Source organism: Fundulus heteroclitus, chromosome 6 (genome assembly GCF_011125445.2).
Source record: "Fundulus heteroclitus isolate FHET01 chromosome 6, MU-UCD_Fhet_4.1, whole genome shotgun sequence".
In the NCBI taxonomy this organism is placed as follows: domain Eukaryota; kingdom Metazoa; phylum Chordata; class Actinopteri; order Cyprinodontiformes; family Fundulidae; genus Fundulus; species Fundulus heteroclitus.
The window spans coordinates 19,195,803-19,222,344 of record NC_046366.1 but is presented as its reverse complement, the minus strand read 5'-3'; the positions used below and the strand labels follow the sequence as shown (position 1 = coordinate 19,222,344).

The 26,542-nt window shown below is 40.3% G+C and overlaps 1 protein-coding gene across 9 annotated transcripts in view; it reads left to right on the top strand.

Moving 5' to 3' along the window:
- LOC105934788 (adhesion G protein-coupled receptor L2) overlaps positions 1-26,542 on the top strand; it is a 146,116-nt gene that overhangs the window by 25,556 nt on the left and 94,018 nt on the right. For all 9 annotated transcript variants that reach the window (XM_036138251.1, XM_036138252.1, XM_036138259.1 and 6 more), the window contains exon 2: positions 7,024-7,239. In XM_036138251.1, the coding sequence (XP_035994144.1) occupies positions 7,164-7,239 (76 nt within the window). In that variant the 5' untranslated portion in view covers positions 7,024-7,163. The remainder of the gene's footprint in view (positions 1-7,023; positions 7,240-26,542) is intronic.

Sequence of the window (26,542 nt, the reverse complement as noted above, 5' to 3'; positions counted from 1 at the left end):
AGTTAAAATGACATCTGGAACAATGTCGTCCGGAAACACTTTACCAAAGTGAAAATGGCTGGTAATAATCCACAGAAATACGATTGGCAAAAAAGAAAAAAAAAAAAAACGAGACAAAGAGTATCAATACAAATACCTCCCGCCATCTGTCAAGCATCGCGGAGGAGGGGTGATGATTTGGGCACGTTTTTTTCTGCCACAGGAGTTGGGCAACTTGCGTTAAGTGAGACGACAGTGAATTTTTCAGTATACAAAAGAAATCTAGAGTCAAATGTGAGGCCATCTGTCCGGCAGCTGAAGTGCAGCCAACGCTGGAACATGCAACAAGACAATGATCCCGAGCACAGCAGCAAGTCTGAAACAGAATGGCTGTAGAGCAAAACAATTAAAGCCATGTAATGGTCCAAGGTCCAGAGTTAATGAGTGCACACACACACACACACACATCAATGAAATGAAGTAACATTGTAAAGAGGAACTGGCAAAAATCCCTTTTTTATTGATTAAAAAGACTCATCAAGGAAGAAGACTGTTTTTGAGGTTATGACTCACAAAGGTGGTGCTTGTCTAGCTTTTTTTTTTTTTATTTCTTTTCTATAATAAGTAGTAAAAAAAAACAGTGTGTTTGCAGATTTTAAGTGGCGTTGCACACATATTTATGTTTGTTTTACACTTTCCAAAGCATTAAAACATTTGTTTCTCAGAATGACCTAATCTCCAATCAATCTACTTTATAGTTTATAAAATTAAGAGGATTTACTTCCAATTAGGAAGTAGTCAGCGTGTTTTGTTGTTGTTGCGCCATGTGCAGCTGCGAACCCGTTTACAGCCAGTTAATCCCCATGGCCGTTTATCTTATCATCGACGTGTTGATAAAGCACACTTTGTGCCGTGTGTGTGTGAAGGTGCAGCTCTGTTTCTGGATCTTGGTGGGGACTTCTCTTCATCACCGGTGGAGCCAAGGAAATGACATCATGTCCCTGCAGGGGTTTAAAGCGCAGCTCTGACAGGACTGTCATGACAAAAGAGTTCCCCCGGAACATCACGGTGCACCGAGGACAGGGGGGAAAAAAAAATTTTTCCCCGAGGCGGTGTTTTCTTAGTTCTTGTAGTACCTGTCTCCCACTTCTAGTCCATCAAAACCGCTTTCTGGTATTTGAAATTCCCCTCTTGAATGTGTCTTCTCTGCTTCTAAATGTAGGGCATGGAAGTTGGGGCCAGAAAGTTCTCCAAATTAGTACTTAGTCGCTGAGTGGAAGACGCGTCATTGTGTCGGGAGAGAGAGCCTGCTCTGCAGCTCCACATCTCTATTTCACTTGTAGATTTTCAGCTTACACTTGGACTTGCACATTAGCTTTTTTGTTCCAGTCTCACTTGATATGTATGTATGCGCTCTTTGACGCTCTCTTCTGGGTGTTGACAATTGAAAATAAATTAACATTCTCGGGCTTTATTTTTTTTGTCTTCTCTAAGCCTGTTGAGAAAACTTGGAGGCAAACCCACGAGGTCAGGCCGTACTCACAGCCTATCAATCCTCCACGGTGACCCCACCGCCCCGTTTCTTTCTCCCCCTACCATTCTTTTCCTCCTTTGCCAGCCCCCCCAGCTCCTCATCCCCACAACTCTCACATCTATTTAGTCCCTCCTGTCTTAGAAACTCTCACATTCGCCCCCCCTTCTCCCCCATCTCTCTTTCACCGGACGCCTCTCCAGCTTGAGTGAGGCAGACGCAAGCTTTGTGAAAGGAGCCTCGCATTCATTCAGCCGGTTGCTGCAGGCAGCCCCGCATTTCATGTTAAGACATGTGGGCCGTCTCCTCCTGTCCATTTGTTTTAATTATCCTTTAATTGCTCGCTGTCCGTTTTTAAACCCTTGTTTATTATTTCTATCAGGCCGATGTGAAAAATTTGCTACGGACCGTGATTTTCTCCATTATCTTAACTGATGATTGATCTCTCTCCTTGGGTTTCAACTGTGTCGGCATGAGAGACAAAAGAAAAACAGATGTCAGGAATGTTTGTGAATCGTTTTTCATTCCGTCGCTGGAGCTTTCGTCCGTTTTTCTCCTCGCAGATATGCTGTTAATGTTGGGAAAACCTTGGAGAATATAATGTGTGTTTTTAAGGAAAGGGAGCCTAATGCACAGATTAAAATGAGAATGCCCTTTATCTGTTGTCTCCTGGTGTTCATTACATGTGTGGACTCACAAAAAATAGTCATACTGTTTATGGTGGGGAATGGCAGTTATAAACCTGTATCTTCCTTTAAACTTTAAACACTTAGAGATGCACAAAGTAATGATCCAGAACTAGGAAAATGTCCAATAGTATTTTGTGATTAGTAGATCAAACACTACAAAACTTGTAATTTTTAATATTATTTAAACATCCAAAAGCGGAACACCTACCATTTTTGGTCTCTAAACTCATTATGAGAATCAAGAATATTCTTGTCACCATGTATTACCATAGTGAAACTATTTTTGAGACAGATACCAGCTAAGGATGTACGCAGATAACACATATACACAAACAACAGATCATAAAACAGACTCAGATTCGAGTAATGTAATCTATCTATATATCTATCTATCTATATATCTACTTCTCTCTTCTATCTCTCGCTAAATGATAATATTTATACATCATATATATATAATATCATAATAGATATTATCTATATATAACATCATAATATATATATATATATATATAGATATATATATAATATAATTATAATATATTATAATATATATATATATATATATATATATACAACACACAACACACACACACACACACACACCAAGACAGACACACACACCACCTTCTAGCAGCTTCGGCAACTCAGACACTAAAATCTACATCAGGTATTGACACCAAGGATAGTTGGAGTCCATTCAATTGGCCAGATATATAATCTGCATGCAGAGCATGAGTATAGCAGACTTGAAAAACAATCTACCAAGTAGTGCTTCCTAATATTCTGTTGCAATCGCAGTATTGCGTACTGAAAATAAGATGACGATCGCGACTTTGATATGTTGCGTAGCTCTAACGGTAAAATAATCCATTCAGTCAATCAACAGTATTTTAATTAAGTCTCCACAAAATTAGGAAAACATCTAATTGTGGTGCTTTTATTGAGCATTGTAATGATGGTAGTGGTAATTGGGATTTGTACACATTTCCTCGCTCTTGTCATTTCTTTTTTTTTTTATCATCAAGATGTTTCCACCATGAGCTTTAGTCTCTCCGATATTATAAATCTGTATTGGCTTTGTGTTGTGACTCCAATGAGAGTCCTTCTGACTGGCCAAATGTATTATTTGCAAGTCAAGCATTAATGCATCACGCTTATAATAGTCATGAAAAAATGTATCCGTGCAGTCCCTTGCAATTGAGATTTTGCACATGCTGACGTAATAATGCTGATACCGATTCCATTTTTTGTGCAACTTATAATTACATTTATTTCTTTGAGTTTGGTAAAACTCTGATAAAAGTTATGAGCTTTGTTGCAAATGGGGAGAATCGTAATTTATTTATTTTCCATTTGTTTCAAAACTACTAACTTTATAAAGGAACACGCTGCCCATTTTTCTCTTTTATGTATTATATTGTTAGAATGGGAAAAAGAATTGTAATTTGTCAAGATCAGAAGTGGCAGATTAGGCTATAAAATACCATCCAAAGGATGATTGTGTATCTCTGCAGATGATCATTATGCCGAAATGCTGGCCCTGCATCAACCTCAGTTTTAAGGTTGTAGGGCGGCTTAGTAGTGATGATTAATCCGTATAATATCTAAGGGGTTAACAGGGACTCATTTACCTTTTAAAATAATGTTCTGCTCGGAAACATCGAGGCCCTTATCCACCAAATTACGTCAACTCCCCCCCCGGTCCCTGATGTGAAATTATGATGCGTCTGTCAGCGCTCGTGTAAAGCATCTTCATGTTAATCGCCTAATCCGTTTATCTCAAGTCTGGACCGATTCAGCACAGAAATCCTACCAAACAAAACAGTCCTCTTTTTTTTTTATTTTTTTTTTTTTTGTTTAGGAAAGATGAACATAGCTGTGCTCTCCACCAGCTTAAGGCTGCGAGGGGAAATGTTACTCAGCAGGGCGACAGCTGATCAGGAGAAAGAACCCTGGGGTGAAGAGGGCAAGCCTTCATCTTGGAGGCCGGGCAGGATCTCGCCCCCTGGTGTCTGGAGGGGCTGATGTGGGGGGTGGGGGAGAGGGGGGGCTCAGCGTGTCCAGCAGCCCGGGAGGACAGGGGGCACGCCCCCCAACCAGCGGTCCCCAACAGTTTCCAATCCGGTCCTGTCCGCCACTATTATGGTCATGCCACAGCCTGAAACCTCATATGTGGAGGATGATAAATGGCTGCAGACGAAGTCCGGTTTGTCTCTGGAGAGTTGTTGCTCTCTTCAGTATTGAACCTGTGGCAGCCCTGTTGATAAACCGAGGACCGCGAGCTGCCCCAGCAGACGTTGGACGGAGACGTCCCATACAGGAGAGCGAGCCCGCTCCTCTTTGTTCTTATCTGATCTGCTCCGGCGCCACTGCCAGATAAACAACTGCAAGAAAAATAAAAGCACAATTCCTATAAAGGCACCCGAGATTGGCTGATAAATTTTAAGTTGTGCTGCATGTGTGTTTCCTTGGTGCAGAGTTTGCTTCTCAACAGCTTCGGTCAGGGTGACCTCAAATAAAAATAAATACTTTCAAGCTTTGAAAGGGTGGTTGGAGGACCGGAGAGCTTTTATTCCACCTCTGCCAGGTTCTGGTCACATACGAAATAATGTCTGTGTTTGCTAATGTGAAAGCTCTCCCATGTTCTTTTCTTTTCTTTTCTTTTCTTTTCCTGTTTTTTTTTCTATGTTGCCAAAATATCAAGATGTATTTAGTGAGGCCCAGAGAGTGATCAGTGTTGACTGTTGACTCTGCTGCTCATATTTGGTGCTCATTATAAAATAACCAGGGCATTTGAAGAGTGGGCCTGAGGGAGCAACATTCAGCAAGAGGAAAAATGTTCTCTGCATGGAGACAGGTAGCAAGTGACCAGTCCTGTGTGTATGATTGGGTGGTTACATTATTTAGAGACGCACCGATCAGACACGTCTTTGGCCAACTTCCAATTTCGGCTTTTTGTAAATCTTTGATCTACTGAAAGTGAACTTTTTCTTAAGAACTAGGGTTTAGAGAAGGTATAAGAACGTCTATGAAAATGGTAATGCCGCATCACTATAAAGCTATTTTTTTTTAAGTTAGGAGAAAAGGATTAAGGTAGCTGACATTTTAAACTGGCTTTACTGTTGTAGCAGGTACCGTGCTTGGCGTGGCTTGAATTGGAAAAGCAACAGTCTGAATATTTATGTTCTGGAAAATGTAGATCCTTACCTTACTCAGATTTAGAACATCACCAAATCTGGCATGTTCGTAACAGATGGCTAAAACCTAGAAGTATAAAAGAGAACAAAGGTACATTTGTTCAGTCTTACTGGTATCTGCTGAAATTCTTGTTCTTTATCTGTATTGTACGCTGCTCTAATGGCAGGCATGTCTCAGACTGTCCTATAATGTTCAGAAAAAAACATTTCCTTATAAGTATCAAATGTTTGGTAGCGATTCCACATTATTTTTCTCCATGTCTAAAGTTGTTTTACATACTCAAAATTTAAATGGGGATCGAACTAGATTAGATTATATTATATTCAACTTTATTGTCATTGCACAGGTACAGGTACAAGGCAACGAAATGCAGTTTAGGTCTAACCAGAAGTGCAATAGCAGCAAGTGCAGGACAAACAATGAACTATATGCAACTTTATCAGTTCAAATACTGTATATTATTTAGATCCCACTACTAAAGTCTGATGTTATTTTAAACAACCCGCCGGCACTAAAAATACTTTAACTTTGAGCCATCTTCATTCAGTAACAGTGTCCACACCGAAAGGGTGTTATCGGCACAGCAGGGTGGCGTTCGGTATGGTGTATTCGCTGATCTGAAAAAGTTAGGGGTTTTTGAGCTTCCGTCTGATCCAGGGCCAATCAAGCAGAAAGTTTGTCTGATTCTGTTCAGCACCCGATTTCTCGATGCATCTTCAGAATTCTTCCACAAGAAGAGGGCCGTCACAACAAAGACAGAAACAAACAAGCACAAGATTTACTATATATATATATATATATATATATATATATATATATATATATATATATATATATATATATATATATATATATTTGTTTATTTTTGTTCAGATGCTGTTTCTAAACTTGTTCCCAGATCAGGTCATACATAAACGTTACTGACTATATATTTGTTCAAGCATGCATATGAAAAAGCATGTGTGTGTGTGTGTGTGTGTGTGTGTGTGTGCTCGAGTGTCTGGCCTTTCACATGTGACACACAACCCATCCCTTCTCGGTGTTTGACTTTGGTAAGCAGCTTATCTGTCTTGTGTGTAAGTCTGTCTCAGGCTCTAACCTTTCCCTGCTTGTGCAGACAAAGGACTGTTTTTGCCGCCCCTTGATAAGGCAGGAAACAAAAGTAGCTCTCAAAGCCGCCTCGTCTGTAATGGCGTCCTGTATTAACGTGTTGCCGGAGCGACATGCCTTCTCCCGCGGTGATCTGGCAGCAAACGTACAACGTTGAGCACAGGGACGTAGAAGAATAAGGCAGAGTAAACGTTTGGTTGTAATGTCACGGCGCTGAATACGTGCTTAGGTGCGTTGTGGGCTTTTGTCTCATGTTGGTACCCCGAATAAACACGTGGGAAGAAAAATAATGATAGATTTTCAAGAAACCTGTTTGATCAATCCTCAGTTTGAAATGTTTGCCTTCACGCTGTTCAGGCTTTTGCGAGTCTTTTATTGTTAAAAGCAATTCACAGGTGGATTCCCGTCTTGTCTCGCATGCTGAACGCGCCAACACTTGTGATACTGATGCTAACCGTTCAGTTACAATGTTTTTTTTTTACACAGTTTGTCCTTTTCTTGTTTACTTTCCAGAAAAAAACGATGCTCAGCGACACTTCTCGGAGACCTGCCGATCGCTGAAGTCGTCCCGGCTCTCCGTCCTCCGACTGCCACACTTTGAATCGCTGTTATCAGCCCATCAGTCACCCGGATCGTTTGCTAACCGCGGCACAATGGCCTCCGCGCTGGGGAGGTGTCCAGTGTTTTGCTGCCTCCTGTTCGTTGTCCTGTGCTTTCACTGTACACAAGGTGAGTTCTCGGAAAGGGGAAATGAATGCAATTCCAGTCAGCCTTTTTTAGCATTCAACACACTGTGAATGTAGTTGAATTTATTAGTGCAAAATTCTGTACGCTGTTTTTGAGGAGTGAAGAGCAGGCAGGTAGGTTGCCAAGGTCGTCTTTGGGTTAAGCCTTGAAGTTTTAAAATGTCGTTTGAGACTAGACATAAATCGGGATGAAAATCTCATGGTCTAATAACTTTGAGTAAAAATACAACAATTTCACATTATTTACCACAAAACTAACATACTATGATCTGATTGCTTTTATTTAAAACAGAATTTATTATCATTGATTATTACAGCTTAGTACCATTTAGATTTTGTTAAGGGGACTGCAGTAGAAATCTAGCCTAGATACCCAGAAAATTTTGTAGTAGTTTTCAAAGCTAGGCAAGGCACGTTTATTTGTAAAGCACATTTCAGTAACCAGACAATTCAAAGTGCTGTACGTGGACATGAGAAAAGAAAACATTACAGAGGAAAGCACATTGCTGTGGAATGGTCGCAGTAGGTTAAGATATAAGACAGGTTGAACTACAAACCTCAACATTAACATTCAAAGGCAGCTCTAAGAAAATAGGTTTTTACCCTTGATTTAAAATAACTCAGGTTTTGAACACTTTTACAGTCTTCTGGAAGTTTTTTCCAGATAAGTGGAGCATAAGAACTAAATGCTGGTTCTCCATGTTTGGTTCTGGTTCTAGGTATGCAGAGAAGACCTGAGTGGTTTGGAGGGTTTTTACTCTGACACCAAGCCATTCAGTGATCTATAGACCAACATAAGTATTTTAAATTCTATTCTTTTGAGTTTACCTGCAAAAGCATCTGAACGTCTATTTTCAGGTGCTTATGCCGCAGAATATTAGGGTGGTTTTGTTGTTCTGCTCCCATAACAAGCAGATATCACCGGAGTTAACGAGTTGAGTTGGTTATAAGATTATGTATCCAGCCTGCAGTCAGCTGTCAACAGACATACTGCGTGTAGCTTGTCAACTGTACAGCTGTAGTTTTCAAACAGTGTTACCTTATCAAGAGTGATGGCTGGGAGTTATGAGCATTTATTGTATCGTTTATCATTATAAGGTGGAAAGAAATGTCTTCATTAGAACTTTGATTTATTGAGGCAACACTAAAGGCTTATCGATGGTACTGTTACCTCCCCAGATTGAAGAGTTTTCCCAATTTTGTTCCATTATTGCATTGCCAGATGTGAATATGTGTCGATGTATGTATGATTGAATGAATTTATTGTGTGCCCTTTACCAGCAAAATCAAATAAATATTTCCCCCTTTATAGTCCCACAGAGGGGAGATTTGTCTCCGCGTTTAACCCATTCTTCAGGGAGCCGCGTGCTGCCAACACTGAGTGGCGCATTGTGAGCAATCTGTATTCAAGGGTCTTGCTTAGGGACCCAGAGTGACAGACCGAGTTTCGAACCGGCAATCCTTCATCCCTCTCAAAGATGCAAACGCCCAGCTCCCTAACCACTAGGCCACCACTCTCATTTACGACACAAAGCGACAGCCACTTACTTACGTAGCGGGCGTACTAAAGTAGCATATTTGATATTTGGTAAGATTTATTATTGTGATGTATTGGCACAGGCCTCAAAGTATATCAAGTTATTACAAGGTTGAAGTTTGAAAACCAGAAAAATTCACTGTCATTCTTCTACTACGGTTAAATGTTCTTTTCTAAAAACATGCCAGAGAAAGAGCTGAGTTTTCGCCTATACTTTGGACCAGAGGTTCTGGAGGCTTGCCCAAGTGGCACATGTTTAATAGACAGAAAGTGTGCTTTTTTTTGAACGTCATGATGCGAAAACTATGATTAAAGGTAGCCTTTTTTTAAGTAGAGTCTGGATACGATGAGGCTAGAATAGGATTGTTGTTTAGCAGCAGAATGCAGGCCAGCTATTGAGCCTATATTCAAGCTAAATACCCATTTAATACTAGCTTGTTAGACTTCCAGTGTTACTCTATAAAAAGTAAAAAACAAAAAAAAACAAAACAAAAAGGAAAGGCTTCTGTACCCACATGTGCTTAATAAAAACCTCTACATAAAACTATGGGGTTTTTACTCCATATTTTATAAAACTATGCACATTTGTAACTAAATCTGTTTAAACAATGTACTGTTTTAGCTGACACTGATTTTAAATTTGTCTCTGTGCTTGTGATTGAAGAAGCACCTTATCTTTTAGCTTTACTTTTGCTAAATATCTTTAGTCATGAATAATTTGTAAGTCATGGTCATGAATGCATGGAAGAGGTGACCCTATCCATGCATCAAAATCACAATAATGATAATTTTCTAACTAATAATCGGTAACCTTTAGTTCCCAAACTTTGACTTTCTGTTTCCAATCTTTGCTTAATTTCTAAATAGACAAATTTGTCTTTATTTTGAGTGAGAGAAAAGTCTGGGAGCCTTCTTTCTGCCAAAACTTCCGACAATAACCAACGTCATTTTGCCCATGTCGGTATTTTCGGTGTTAAAAAAATGAAACAAGTCGTTTTTATAGGTAAAGGAAGGCTATGATCTTGTCCCTTTTTAAGACGCTGCGCTGCATGTACGGTCTGTAGTCACGTGACTGCACCCCATCCTGTCTGAAACAAGATGCGAAAGAGACGAAAAGGTAGAAGAATTCTGAAATGTTTAATTTGTTTTATCATCCATTTATCGTTATTGTGGCGAACTGCTCAATATATTGCGATATATCCATATCGCCCAGCTCTCCTTGAAACCACAAGAATGGCATGATGGTACATTTCGGCATTTTTTAAACTATTGTATAGCTTCACAGTGGAACTACCTGGTTATTTCTGGCTTATTACACACTATACAAAAGTGTCTTTTGCTTCAACAGTGGAAACTGCTGTCACCCTTCTCTGCCAGTAAAGTCTCAAAATGACACCTTTTCTGCTCCACAAGATTCATTATAGATTATGTGAGTGTACTTTGATGAACCAGTTTCTCAAAGTACCTTTGCATTTTTTATCCCCACCTTGATAAATTGATCACCTAGCGAACATGAACCCATCAAAAGCACATGCACAAGAGCAAGGGACATGGAAATAATGCAGCTGTTATAAATTCCCAAATGAAATCCTAAAACAGTTTTTTTTTCCTGATTTTTTATTTCAGTTTCTCCCTCTTCCCCTCACTTTTTATTAGCGCATTTGGCTGTAATTACACGTGTTGTGGCAAAAACACACCCATCAGTTATACAGCCGTCACGACGGCTGATGGTTGGTGTGTCTGAATTAATGATGATCATTTCCGTCTTTCCCTTTCACAGCCATTGTACGGCGAGACAAAGTAACCTGAAATCACACGGTTGCGTGCCTGGCATCTATTACAGATAGATGTTGATGCACTTTATTGTAGGAACTTCCTTTTCAATTTGGGATTTTGCATTATTTCTCCGTCTTGCTGTTCTTGTGATAGATTTCTTTTCCAGTCCCATTTTAGATCTGGCTCTGGTAGACAATTTGTTAACAACGACAGCCGGCTACAGAGCAGCCTATTCCAGCTGTCTCTCTCTGTCGTAGTAATGCTGCTTTTTTTTTTTTTTTTGTTTTTTTTTTTTAGATTAGGTAAAATGGAAGAAGGGCTTGCTGAGGTTCTTGAAGAATAGACCTCTGATTTGGTCTGGCTAGGAAACTAAGTTGAATAGTCTTGTCGAATTTCTTTAAGAGGAATACTGCTTTGGTATGCAGAAAGTGCAGGTTTTGGGTTTCAAGTTGATGTGAAGGCTCTCAGACCCAAGAATGCATATTTGCCAATCCGTCAATAAAGGAATGTGTGTGTGTGTGTGTGTGTGTGTGTGTGTGTGTGTGTGTGTGTGTGTGTGTGTGTGTGTGTGTGTGTGTGTGTGTGTGTGTGTGTGTGTGTCCATCTGAAAACAATATCCAATTCTATCCACATGCCATTCACCTTCAGCCCCTCCAGCCCTGAGGGCCTGCATCCTGCCGCTTATGATCTATGTTTCCATCAGCGTCCTCGCAATGCAAACTCCACCTGATAATTACCTCCTGTCCCTCACCAGGGGAGGGTATAATCAGGTTATGATTTTCACCCAAAACACCCCCCCTCCACACACACACACACACACACACACACACATGCCCCCATGCTTTGAACTACTCACTGACATACCTGAAGAGAAAGCGGTTTTCTCTCGGTCTGCGTTGGCGTTCCCATCCGTTCGGGAAGACCGAATACCAGTTTAACTTTTGTTTGGATAAAACTTTGAGTGAGATGCAACAGAACTGAATTAATTAGCTATCATGTTAGCGTGGAGACAGACAACGATGTGGCCAACAATTGTTTTTCTTCAAATGAATGTATTAAATGATTTTCAAAAATCATACAATCTTTTCCACAGCATTAGTTTGGATGTACAAAAGAGAGAGAGAGAAAAAAAAAGTTTGGACAGTCTGGTGGATCGCTGGTAACTCGATGATGGTTTATAAAAGATTTTTATTACCAGCCAACTTTTTTTTTTCAGTTCTTCTTTCTGCAGTTTTCGCTCAGTCTTCCTCTTGAGCCAAAATACATGTTTGATTTTGTTTTTTTAGGTCTGCCTACAGACAGACTCTTTGGCTGCGCAGAAAGATTGGGTTTCCGATTCCATCTTGCATCCTTCTACCGTATTTTGGAAGGATATCTATGTTAAGTGGAGGTGTGCACATTAGTCACGGTGTGGTATGGGAACTGTGCAACAGCAACAGGAAAGAGAAGTAAATACCAAACGTGAGATTTCTCTACCCTCTTTTGAAACAGAAAATAACCCTCAGAAAAAAACTGGGACACGAAAATAAACCACCGTGTTTAGAGAGGAGGGTCCAAGTTAGCAGGCTATGCATAGCGGGGCAAAAATATTTAAAAAACTTCCATCTGGTTTGAACTGGACTGTGTCCAGTAAACAGGGCTGCACACCAAAAAAAGAAAAAGGTTTAAAATCTAATACTAACAGGTGGCTTAATAAACCAAGTCAAAAATATGTTTTAATTAATATGATCTACCTTCATGCAAAAGAGTAAAAAAAAACAGGACATGACTGAATAACTTCTGTTGTTTAAAAAATAAACACAAATAAATAGGATATAAAATGTTAAACCCTCATTCATCTGTTGTGACACTGTTTAAACACAAGTCGGTCCTTGTTAAGAACTTAGTAGCATTTGTTAATTGTTTGGTGATGGCTGGTGGTGCATTCATTTTATGGGACTTGTCTGATAAAATAACATAAGCTGAAAAAAACAAAGATCCTGAAGTTTGTCAGTCTAGAAAAGGGTTACAAAAGCATTTTGAATGCTTTTGGCACTCAAGGTGTCCACACATAGAGACATAATTCATAAGTGGAAAAAAACATTCCCGGGACTGGTTGGCTCCCCAAATTTACTCCAAGAGTGCACCAACAACTCATCCAGAAGATCATACAGGAACCCAGAAGAATATATAAAGCATTGCTAGCCTCACTTTCCTCAGTTAAGGTCATTTAAGGTTTATGAGTTAATACTTAGAAAGAGACTGGGCAAAAATAGCATCCATGTGAGTTCAAAAACAACACATAGTAGAGTAGGCTCTCACTGGGGTAGAGCTACCCATGTGTGGAGGGCCCAGTCCCATCCATGGACCTTTGCTGCTTGGTAAATAAAAGGTAAATGGTTTGTACTTGTATAGCGCCTTAACTAGTCCGACGACCCCAAAACGCTTTACACTACAATCCCCCATTCATTCACACATTCACACCCTGACAGCTATGTTAGTAGCCACAGCTACTGACAGAGGCGAGGCTGCCAGACATCGGCGCCACCGGGCCCTCTGACCACCGGCATCAGGCAATGCAGGTGAAATGGTCTTTGCCAAGGACTTAACGACCGAGACGGTCAGGTTGTCAGAGTAGCCTCCTGCCAAAAGATGTTAGGTTTAAGGGGAAGCTACTTTTTCCTCACGACGACACTGTATTCTCTATTTGACTGCACGCACGTACCTGCGAGTGACCTCTGATGGGTTCAAGTGTGAATACATGCAGCTCTTAATATTTTGTAATCATTTTGTGAAAATCGGTTTGCTTTCATCGTGTTTATGTGCAATAAGGCCTTCTCCTGGTGAAAACAATCAACTGCCACATAAGCCTACTCGCTGATTAATGCTCAGTTGTGGATAAAGATCGTTTTTTTTTTTTTTTTTTTTTACAAAATCCTGCTGACTTTTGTCTTCAAACATGCTATTTTTTTTTCCTATCACTCCACAGGACTTGTTTACAAAATACATCAGCCGGGTTTGAATGTTCATCTGTAAATCTTCAATCCCGAAGTTTATGGGCAGGATGAAAGAAAGCCTTTTTTTTTTCCCCCTTTCTGTTTGTTCTTGTTTTGAGGCTGTTTGTGCAGCTGTTGCTTGTATCACACTGCACAGTCTGTTCCTGGAGGTCTTCAGCAGTCAAACAGGGGCTTTAATTTCACTGTCTGGCGTCTTTAGCCGCAGTTCTTTTCTAAAGTTGTTTTCTAAAAAACATTTTAAGTCCACAGCTCCCAGCTCGTGGTCGCTGCCGTGCCGAAATGGCTACCTAAGCACGACTTCGCTATCATCTAGTGCTTCGTGGGCATCAATTATTTTAATTATCGGAGTGCTTAGCAGCTGCTATGGGGAGCGTATGGCTGCTGATTGGTGGGACAAGCTTTGAGGAGGACAGAAATAAACCCTAGAAAATATTCTTAACCCGGGGTTTAATAATTACGAGTGGGAAGAAGGCATTGCACTAACAAGCTTGTTAAGATTTGAGAAGTTGTTAGAGGAACTGGCTGACCTTTTATTTGACCTAAAATTAGGAAAATATAAACACAAATACAGAAATTAAGCTTAAAAATAAGATGATACACCCCTATCTTTAGACTTTTTTTTTTTTAGGTTGGCATATTTTTCATCAAACTACAGTTTACATCAAATTATTTCTTTTTGGCATTTATATAATTCATTATCATCAGCAAAAAAACAATCTAATGCCTGATCTGGCAGTCCTTCATATATATTTATACTAACAGTGTGTCAAATGAATATTTTATAGTAGGGTACTCAGAACAGCAGCTCTTTTAGCATTGCAACAAGCTTCAGCTGGTTGTTCGGATGCACCGTCAATGCTTCCCTAATATTGTTTTCCTCTGCAGCAAGCAGCGGGCTAACAAGCATAGTAGCAGAGCTCCATGCGCCTTACACTTCTTGTTCAGTAAACATGCATATTTAGCAGCTATATTGCAAACATACAGGAGACCATAGCAACAAAACAAGCCAGTATATATCCCCACAGGAGTCAAACACAGAACCCAGAGAACGGGAGGTGGTGGATTTATGCGGCTCTTTTCTTAAGAGGTAAGAAAAGTAAAACTTTTAAAATAAATTTTTAACGCAATACAGGATCTAATATGGGTGGAATGAAAAAATCATAATCCCTTCGTTGTAATGGTAGATTATCTGTTTAAAAGAGAGAACTACTGCGTGGGAGGTAATTACTCAAGATAAACAGATGAAATTGCTATGACTGATGGAATTAATTGTGGCTGATTTTCATTAAAAAGCAATTTTAACTCGTTTTTTAATTAAACTTTATTGTTGTTAATCTCCAAATCTTCATATTCATTCACATTTTGCCACATTACAACCACAAATATATTTTCTTTGGACTATATTTAAATGGCCCGTTGCACTTTAAAAAAAAAAAACAAATACAAGTCTGGCGTATGTTTGTATTCCTTTCCCATTACTTTGATACGGCTGGACAAATCCAGCCCGAAGTCTTGCCTTCGGAAGTCACCTAGTTGGTAAATAGAGTCCGTCTGTGTCTAATTTAACGGCAGCATAAATGCAGCTTTTCTGTGAAGGCCTCAGAGTGGAGAACACAATAAACAGAAAGCGTAATTATCACCAAGCAACAATCAGAGAAGCAGCCAGGGGGCTCATGGTATCTCTGGAGGAGCTGGCCACTAAGCCATATAGAAGACACATAAAGAAGAGGGGCTCTAGTCAGATGCATATTTATACGGGAGGTGGGAAACTACATTGGTTCACCCCTCTGAACACACCCCCATGGTAAAACTTGGTGGTGGCAGCATCTTCCTGTTGGAAAGTTTTTTATCCATCACGAACAGAAAGGCTGGTCAGAATTGACGGAGATATGCGTTCTCATGTGTTGGAATGGCCCAATCAAAGTCTAAATTTAAATCTAATTAAGAATCTGATTTAAAAAAAAACAGCAACAATGTTCTCATTCCAGTCAGGGGAATCCACAAACCTTTCACATTTTACAAGGGCTAGTACAAATGCTGAAAACAAATGCCCAACACACATTTTCCTTGCACTCCACAGCCAGCCACTACTTTGTGTTGGTCTACTGAATAAAATCCCAATTAAATGTATCAACGTTTGGAGTAGAAACTTTCAAATACCTGAAAAACTTACAGGGGTGGGAATACTTTTGCAAGGCAATGCATATCTTGTTCCTTGCCTGCCTGATTTGTAGTCCTTTTCCGCTCTCTTCCTCGTAGCATTTTATAACCGGTCTATAAAACGAAGCCTCTGCCAGAAGGAAGTAGGTCATGCAGGTATTGGAAACTGTTGTATATCTCTCAGGCCGCTGCAGTGCTCCTGTCTAAAGATATGAAAGACGACGACCTTATTCAAGACGGAACAGCAACAAAGGGGGAGCAAGTGCAGGGCGGTTTATCTGCTGTCACTGAATACGAGTTGCTATCTGAGTCATTAAAGGGAAGAAACGACAAGTTTGGGAGGGGTTGTGTCAGAAAATGTCAACACTTGTCTGTGTTCTAATGTTAAATAGCCTTTACTGAGGCTTCTTTCACAAAAAAAAATAAAAATTGCACAAAAGTCTGCTGTAAAAGATTAAGTGGTTTTTGTTTGATAGGTGTTTTATATCTATAGAAATAAGGATCAGAGCAAAGACGGAGTGTTTGCCAAGGTCCTAGGAAAGTTGTTCCAGCACAAATAAAGTGTGGAGAGAAAAGACTTTCAGCCGCAATTTTTCTTTGAATAATGAACTCTGTAGAGAAAAAAAAAATAATATGTAAGAAAAACGAGACACTTTATTTCTGTGGAGCTGTTTCAAAACATCATTTCTGCCACTCTTAAGCCCCTGCTGCTCTGGGTATCGCACTCTGCGTCTCTCACTGAGGGTTTTCTCTTTGTTGTTGTTGTTGATTGCGAGAGACCCCTCCGCTGAACACACCAGCCTGCTTGTGTCCCCCCCACCCCCCCCACCCCCCCATAAGGTCGCGGAGGTTACCGCCACGTCTCGGCACAACATTTGTGTCAAGCGGTGCCATACATTGTGCTGACGGAGAGCCCTCCCTCGTGCCACGCTGGTATTTCCAGTTTTTGGGCTTGACAGAGTTGAAGGGGGGGGAGGCCATTGTGCTCCAACTTCTCTCTGGCCCCGGGCCATACACAACCGGTCTGTCATCCATTGATATGCTTGGCTTGCCGTTTTATGATTCATATTGAATGCTGTGGGTCCATGGTAGGGCGATCATGAATTATCTGCTAACCGTGGGAGATTCACAGATGTCTGGTCAATCTGTCTGGTGAGAACAAGCATAGAAGTGGGGGGAAAATGTGATATATCAGTGCTTCATTGAAATTCTGCCCAACTGGAAGTATTTCAAGAAATCGGGGTAGGGGTTCACCATTTCATCATCTGGACTGGACGAGCGTTCCCGCTCTTCGGAAGTCGCATGGAAATGGAAAGATGATCTAATTTTTTTTATTTAATTTCATTCAGTAAAGTGCTAAAGTGTTCTTGCCACCTGAATGTTTTAACGTTTTGGTAGAGCCACAAACCTCAATTTAATTATTTACTGTATTTATTGTGATTTTAATGTGATATATCAACAAAAATTACAGCATAATCCTGAAGTTGAAGGAAAATCAAAAAGAATTTCTGTTATGTTACATTGATACATTTCTGTGTGTTTTATTGGGTTTTTGTGTAACAAGGCAGGGAAAGTTGTGCGTATTTGGGAAGCTGAAGGAAAATAATACCTGCTCTTCCAGCTTCTTACCTTTTGAATGCAAACTAGGCTTGATCAACTAAGTGCATTAATCCTGATAGTAATTGAATAGTCGTTAACTGGAGTACGCAGACTCTAAAACATGCCATTTGCTGAAAGAACAACCCACTTAATTCAATTCAGTTTTATTTATAAAGCACCAATTCACAACACGTCATCTCAAGGCACTTTACAAAGTGGATTTAATCAGATCATACAGACAGATTGGTCAAAAAGTTTTCTATCTAAGGAAACTCAGCAGATTGCATCGAGTCATTGACTTGCAGCGTTCACTCCTGAGAGAACACAGTGGACAGTTGCTTGCAATGTGTTGTTGACGTTGCGGCAAACCCTCATACTGAGCATGCATGAGCAGTAATTAAACCAAAACTCTACAGAAAATGTAGTATTTTGCACTTAAGATGAAAAGTCTTCTTTGTAAATATGCTCTATTCAGAACTCCTTGGGTGGCTTAGTATTAGTTTCACCTGCTTTAGAGCCGGTAACAAAAATCTCCTATTGAGCACCTTCTGCTATCTGATTATTAATCATTTAATACAAAAAACTGAGCATTGAAGTTAGTTTTTACATGCTCTTTTTTCCATTTACACGTTTAAAATGTACAATAAATGTTTGTTTATTGAGGTATTTTAATTTCCTAAGAGTATCTCTTGTTAGATTAACTGATTAATTGAAACAAATAACTAATATAGATTAGTTGATTACTAAAATAGCTGATAGCAGCAGCCCAAAGGCAAACCACACTTTTTTGTGTGGTTTGCATTAGGATTCGTGCCCTTTTCCTATAATACCCCTAAATGAAACCCATTGCTACAGAGCTACAACATTTTCTGAATAAGAAAATGGAGTCCTGTGTGTATCCCCGATCTGAGTATAAACACAGCATCCCTGTTAAGTTTCAAAGGTTTGTTAGAGAACATTAGCGAAAAGATACAAAGATCCCGAAGACCAACGAGCACACAGCAGAGAGCTCAGGGATAAAGTTCACCATTAAAAATGAACAAAAGTAAATCTACCAAGACAGGTCTTTCCCCCTAAACCAGTCAAGAAGAGGATTTATTAGAAAAGCAGCAAGAAGCCCATAGTACCTCTGGAGGAGCTGGAGAGATTTGGAGCTCAGGAGGGATAATCTAAGAAAGGGAACCAATTCCTCTCTTGGCTTACATGCAAAAGTGTATCTTGCTTGAAGAACAAATAGTAATCGTCACCTTCACACAACAACCATAGCATGAAACGTTGCGGTAGCAGCGTCATGCTATGGGACTGCCCCCACCCCCCAGCATGGACAGGAAGGCTGTATTCATGGCCCAGTGCGAGTCCAGACCTGAATCTAGCTGAGAGTACGCAGCTGGACTTTATGTTCACTGCTGTGTCCTTTGTGTCAGAAAGCACAGACTAGATGTTTTCTCCATCCAGTCTGACTGAGCTTGGGCCTTTTTTGCAAAGAACAATGGACAAAAATCTCAGCCTTTAGAAGTTCTAAGCTGGTCGAGAAATCCCCCTGAAGACTAATAGCAACAAAAGTTGGTTCTACTAACTAAAGATCTGAAGGCTGAATACAAATAAATGCAACATTTTCCGATTTTTAGTTGGAAAGATTTTTGAAAAGCATGTAATTAATTTGTTTTCCCTTTCTAATCATGTACCACCTTGTGTTCTTCTCGTGGTCGTAACTTGTCAAGACGTGAAGACAAATCATTGATACCAGAGCAAGGCCCGGCGTTCTTCCCTCATGCAGCAGCGTCGGAGGCCTCTGCGAACCTCGCCAGATCCATTTCTGCATGACTTTGCCGTTTATTATTTTAATAATATCCTGGAAAGTTCGCAACCGTAGGAGAACACGAAATTGAAATGAGCCAGACCCACACGAATGTCCAGGATCAGGGTTTCACTCTGAGGAAATGAAATACAATATCAGCCTTGATGGCTTCATCCTAGATTTATTGCAACAGCCATCTCCTGAGTGCATTTTTTCAGTCAAAGCGAAAGCAGAGAGAGATGTTTCCATCCAGCACTTGAGTATTGGACTGTAACTCTTTCCCCCCCCTATCCAGAGGAGAGGCTTGGCCGTCATCGTGCGTCGTAGACAGGATTGTAAAAGTCAGTTATATGGGCCAGCTGATGAACAAGCGCTTAATTTAACAGGCTGGGAGATGCGCGAGTGGCCCGGCCGTTTCAATTCATTTGCAAAGCATTCCCTAAATCTTCATTTGCTCACAGCGTCTGAGAGCAACTCAATTCACGCCTTCTATGGCAACAAGTTGCATAAACACTGGACCGCATGCCCACCTCCTCTGTCCCTCCCTCAAATGCTCTATAAGAATGTTTTTTTTTTCCCTCTCTCTCTTTCTCCAGGCCGCCTCATTCAAGTAATGGATGAGTCCGGCTCAAAGCTACGACGTAGCCTGCCTCCGATTTGAAACTTTGCTCGCTGCAAGGCGCTGTTTCGCAGGAGAGCTCGGCTGTCATAACAAAGCATTTCACTTAATGTCGACGGGAAACAGTAGGGGTTCAGTAACAATATAGAAAGATGCAGGGAATTTTCTGCCTTTCATTGTGTCTTGGGATGTGTTTGCCAACAGTAGAAAGCAGCCCCTTTGAAACAGACAAAAGTATTTACAGAGGCAACAAGAACCTGTCGCCTTTTATCGCGATTTTAATGTTCAGAGCAATTTTAAATAGCTCGAAGGCACATCATAACTAATCTAAAGCGCAGCGGCTAAACAAACAAGCAACAACAAAAGCGTGTACCATAAAGTGTTGTTTTTTTTTTTGTTTTTTTTTTTTTGTGCAAAAGCAATCAAAGCCAGTTGTTGCTCTGAATACCTTCAGCAGGATCTCTTTTAGCGCTGCAACCGCTTTGTTTTTAATCCCGACATGGAGTTGGAGCAGTAATTTGTCAAGATGAGCAGACACATAAAGTGTGTCTGCCGTTTGGACAAAAAAAGGCGGCTCTCGTTGCAAGGGGAGGGTGGAATAAAAGGAGGCTACAGTTCTATTTACTCTGTGTGAAAATTGTTCCAAAATGATGCATTTGTCTCTACCTGTCGCCGGCGCTCTGAATCAAAAATGTCATAACTGCTCAGATCTCACATTTTCCACTGATGGTTGTGTTTTGCACCGCGAGCGCTGGAGTTAAAACGGATGTTGACAGTGGAAAAATATGGCAATCAATAAAAAGCATTGTGGATTTGACAATTTTGGCTTTTTGTGACATGTTTCTTTGTTTGCACAGATGCTGAGGCACAGGTACTAGTAAAAAAAAAAAAAAAAAAAAAAAAGACAAAATTGGCTCCACAGAGGCACGGCCAGCTCTGGTTGCTTTTTGCCTTTGCTCTTGCGTGTTGGACGGTCATATATGATGTGAGTCAGCGTAATGATGTGTGTTAGGTCTGCTGGCCTGCTCCCAGTGCTGCCCATGAATGTGCCTCTGTTGCAGTCACTGTTTTACTAATCTCTTCAGAGCTGAGTCTGTGCCATAGAGCATGACCACACGTTTTTTTTTCTTCTTCTTTTTTTTTTTTCGTCGAGGAATTAAATGTCACCTGAGGGCAGGTCACCTGCAAACAAAAGGCCACCAGCCGATTTTCAGGTATAAACAGTCCCAGATAAGGAGGCCTTCTCTTGCTGTGCAGGAAATTGAATAAGTACAGAGGCAGGGAAAAAGTCAGCGAAACAGCCGCGCACAAAGAGCGTTTTTGTTTGCCTTACACTATCAGTATTGACCTCTTGTAGCGTATATCCTCATTGAGCGTGCAAGGCACAATGGTCTCATCGAAGATGAGGAGCAGGAAGCTGTCTGTCATCTAGATCTCCCCATCTGGGCATCTGTTATCAGCACTGCTGTTTTCTGCTCGCATTGACCGGAATGCTGGTGGAAGGGAATGGGGCAAGGTCATCCCGCTCGAGTCAATCAAAGTGGTCAGCGTTGCAGAGATAGCGGGGGGTTATTGCCAAGGAATGTGTGTTTTTTCATTGACTTTCTGAAGTTCTCCAGGACTCCCAACAGCGTAGCGGATAGGCCCACAGAGTCAGTCGGTGTACAATGCAATGCAGCTTTCTTCTTTATACCCGTTTACCTTTTCCACATTTCGTCGCATTAGGACCACAGACTTCGAAGCGTTTTAATATGGTTTTATACGACAGACTAAGACAAAGTTAGGCATGATTGTTAAGGTTTTTTTTTTTTGTTTGTTAGACTTTTTTTTTAATAAATGAAAATCTGAAGTTTGGTGGTTGTTTGTATTCAGCCTCCTATACTGTGATACCCATAAATTAAATCCAACCATTCCCCTTCAGAAGTCACTTCATCAGTAAAAAGAGTGTGTCTGTGTGTAAATTAGTAACAGGATAAATATAGCGATTCTGTGAAGGTGCCAAGGGTGTGTTAGCAGACATAATGGTAAGAGTATGGCACAGATGGTGGCACAAATGCAAACTTTCCATGACATGGCCCTTCTCCTAAGCTGACACGCAGGGCGAGGAGAGGCTTAAGGGAGCAGACCAAAGGGCTTGTGGTATCTGTGGAGGAGCTGCAGAGATGCACAGCTCGGGCTCGTTGTACAGCTCAAGAAATCTGTCCTTTATTGAAAAGTGGTAAGAGGAAATCTAACATTTAAGGAAAAACCACAAGACGTCCAGCTTGTAGTTTGCAGCAAGACACGGCAAACGTGAAAGAAGGTCAGACGTGACCAAAATTAACCTCCTTGGCCTACATGCAAAACACTGTCAGTGGTGGAAAACAAGCACTACTTTTCCCTGAAGACACCATTACCAGTGTTATGTGTGAAGTTGGCAGCATCATGCTGTTGGGTCGCTTGTCTGCAGCGGGGAGAAGGAAGCTAAGCTGAGCAACTTTGCGAAGAACAATGGGCAACAATGTGATTTTGTAAATACAGAGAGATGCTAGAGACATACACTGGAAGACAGTCAGCTGTAATTGCAGTGAAAGGTAGTTCTACAAGTACAGACGTGGGCAGGCTTGAATACAAATGCACGCCACAATTTTCTGATTTTATTTTTTTTAGAAGCAATATGAAAAATCTAATATTTAACTTTTCAAACATATTGCTCCACAAAACCCCAATACAATAACATGAAGGGAAGCTTGTAACATGAAAATGTGAAAAGGCTTAAAGGGTTTGAATGCTTTTTAAGAGCCCTGTAAAATATGTTAAACCCCAACGCTCCCAAATTAAAAGGTTCCAGAAGAAAGGACAATTAATTATTAAGTTATAACAGAGTATGTCAAATGTCCTCCTGCCAATATATTTAAATGTTTTTTTTAAATGTAATTTCTTCCAGTGCTCGCTTTTGTGGAGATTGTGCAAGTACCAGCTTAAATCTCCTAAAAGAGGACAGAGTGCAAGCACACACTGATGTGACCAACACATTTTTTAAATTAGGTTGCTGCAGAGTCTGCATTCTAGAAAAGAGACTCCTGCAGGATGAGCACAGTTGGTCGGAAAAACTCAGGACGGCTCTTGAAGAGATGGCTGATAAAAATCAACCCATTAATCTAAGTCAGCGCAGCCTCTGCCTTAATTGCATTAAAAGTTGCATTTTAATGCGGAAGGAAACATGCATTCAATGAAAAACATATGGCATGATAAGAGAGGCAATAAAAACAAAAATTTTTTTTGCATGTGCCGGCAGAAAAATGTCCTTGTTGGGATAAAAAGGAAAAACAAAAACAAAAAAACGGAGAACTGAAGGCTCCAAAAAGTTAAATCACCATAGAGATACCTTTTAATCTCAAGTGAATCACAGAAAACAAGCCGGACCAGTGGAAGCGATAATGCGACATCTCTAGAAACCATTTGAAGATGAAACTCTTTGTTTGTTATCTGAATTGTCCGTTTATCCCCCATCTCAAGCCTGATCTCTCCTCCTAGTCATCGTTGTGGCCTCGGGCTCATTAATCATGTAATCCGTGTTCCGGTTGCAGCTTCCTCTGACACCCTGTCTCAGCTCCATACACGCAGGGCCGGGTAAAAAAGAAGGCGGGGGTTGATTCGGGTGGAACACTGCCCCGGCGAACAAGAAAAGACACGAGAGCACGTGATGAAGACTCGCTCTCCACTACCACCGCTTCTCTTTTCTTTCTGCTTCATCCTCCTCTTTCTTCTTCTCCGTCCCCACCCTCCGGGGAAAGGCACCTGACTTACTCGCAGACGTTTCTTGCATGGAAAATCCAGCAGGGGGGTTTAAGCGCAAGGGTAAAATGTGGGCTTCAAGGGGGTTTAGGCATCACTCAGGGCAGATCAAACCCGCGAAACTATAACCCTGCTGCACTCTGGAGGGTTAGTGTAGCTCACCTCTTTCTGCGTGTTTCATCAACTTCCCCGAAGAGATGCCACTATACGTTGGATATTGAACAAGCAATGAACTAATTCTGTCAAAGCGGCACTCTCCCACAAGAGCATAGGAGGTTTTCCTGTTCCAAGCTGAACCTTTGCTTCTAAATATTTACTTTTTTTTTTTTTTATTTAATCAGACTAATGTTTCAGTGAAGCGGCCCAAATGTCACAGCCTGCGACAGCTTCTACAGAATTGCCACGGCCCTCGTGAATTTAGAGGGCTGTGTGTGTGTTTGTGACGCAGCAAAGTTCCATATATCTTCCGATGTGCGCACCCAGAGGGTCAGAGATACGGAGGATAAATCTTAATTATTGTGACCAAATTAAGTCATTGCAGCCTGCAAGTTCTGCAAGAAATGAAGCATTTTATGTGCAATCCTAGAGAATGATTTATTTGACATCTAAATGGGCGCCTTCTCTTTGCGTTTCAAGTATTTTATGTGGTAAGATGAGCAAACATGTTACGTGTTCACAAAGTGCCACAAAGGTCAGCCGATTCTCAGGAATTTCCAGCTGGGGGAAGCTTGAACGACGCTGCTCAGTCTGTCCCTTTGCCGTTTTTTTTTACATTTGTAGTTTGTGACCTTTCTTACCTGCCTTTTTGTTTTGTTTTGATCATGACCATTTTATCTCCATGATCAATGAAAACACTTAACTAACAAGAAAATGCTTATGCATACAAAAAAAGGAAGGGGTAGAACGTAAAAGTTACGTACCGGCAAACAGGCAAACCTATCTTTGTGAGGGCCGAACAGTATGAGGTAACCCTGCAGTTGTCATATTGGGATTCTATATTACTGTTCAACTCTACTTGTTTAATTTATTTGCAAATGTTAGATGCAGAACATATTCAACAGCCGTGTCAAATAATATGTTGCATCATTCAAATGTGCTGTTATATATGGTACATTTTTGTATTCTATTGCCGTGCATGGTCTGACGACCAGTATGATTTATGTCGTTGCTAAAAGCCCTATACTTCTGAAACTCAGTTTGCAAACCAGGTGTTTGGGTCAACCTCTTTATCCTCATTTAAGCCAACTGATTTGGCTTAAATGTAGCTCATTTGTTCGTCAGTTGCTTTTATTCCGACTCCGTAAGCCCACAGGAATAAAAAGATTAAGAAAAAAAAAAAAGGTCATAAGCCTCTTAAAACTACAAAATATAATTTCTTCTTTGGATTAAACGAATCATATCATTGGACTTTTTTTCTTTTACACTTTTTGTAAGAAAGGTTTTACATTAAATTAGTAGTAAAAAAAAAAAAAAGGAATGCAAGAAAAAACTGAGAAAATAAAGCCCAATCTTGGGGGTTTAACAAAGAATATTACAAATAAGTAGCGTTACATATGCTGAAATCACTAATGATATAAAGCTGTTGTGGTGAAAGGTTGTGATTCCTGGACAGCCATCGCTTAGTTATGCCCTTTTTACTTGTCGTCATCATAATTTTGTATTATATATTTATCAACTTTTGATATGTTTGGGTCAATATTCCCTTAATAAAAAGCTAAACGGGTAGATTCAATGTCATAGCCTAAAACATTTTTTGACAGTATGATGGACACCGTCCCAAAATGTCCTAAGGACAGGGCATCCCAAAAAAAAAAAAAAAAAATTAAGTGGTCAGCAAGAAAGGAACCTCATTTCCGCCAGCACCCAGGTGGACGTTCGGTCCATTTTGATGTCTGTTTTTGGGTGATAAAGTACCTAACACTATTTTTCAAAGAAAAATCTCTCCACATTTGTTAGTTTGCAGTGGTAATAACTGTTTCCCACTGCTCATGTGTGATATTAAAGCTGAGCTCTTTCTCTCGTTTCTCGTTAATATAATGTGTAGAGTTCCCTAGTAATTTAATAAATTCCAGTAAATGACCAATTTTGATTTGTAAGCCTTAATAAACATCTTTGTAATGGGAGATATGTTCTCTAAAGGGAGAATCCTTGTATTTTTTATGTTAAAATGACGGAGTTGGAGATATCTATAAAGGTGCTGTCGATTTAAGCCATATCTTTCAGACATTGTTTTAAAGTCGATAAGTCAGGAGAGACAGTGCAGCGATTCCTTGTCTTTCACATTCTATGTAACTCCTGTCAATTTGGGCTGGTTTATAATCAGTCATATACTGGCCACATTAGTACACAAATGTCTTCTTGGAGATTAAATCGTTTAACCAGATCTATTCAAATGTTAATTGAAAGGTTAACCCACTGATTCTGTATATTGCATTGTTTAATGGCTGCTACATTACTTAATAAGCTGCGTAATGGTTTATTCAACAACGATAACTCTGTCTCCTTCCATTTTGCTATATATTACACCAAAGTACACCCAGACTGCTGGATGTTTGTTTTTTGTTTTTTTTGGTGTCTACTGTTTGAAAAGGCACCAGTGTGAGTAAGGAAGACCACACAGGAGTTATGTTTAACCACATTGTTTACTCATCTCCAACTGACAACCTCTTCAAACAGCTAGCGGCAAAAAAAAAACTTGCATCTGTAAATTTTAAAATCTTACTATCCTGTAATCTGGGTGTGACTGGAGTCCCGTAGTAGTCCGCCACAAATTTCAGTTTAATCCGAGGGGTTTTTCTTGTTGTTTTTTTTTAACCAACAATTTACCAATATGTCTCTCATGGACTAGCTGTAACGTTAATTTTTCGGACTGGACAAGCCCAGACTTGAATCTTATGGTAGCCAAAATGGTTTCCTTTACAATATAGCAAGGTGGACTTTAGTAAATATGACGATGCTATTTTTGGTTATTTTTTTGCAATCTCAAACTAAAGGTTAGTATGATGACAAGGAGGGCTTCCAGCC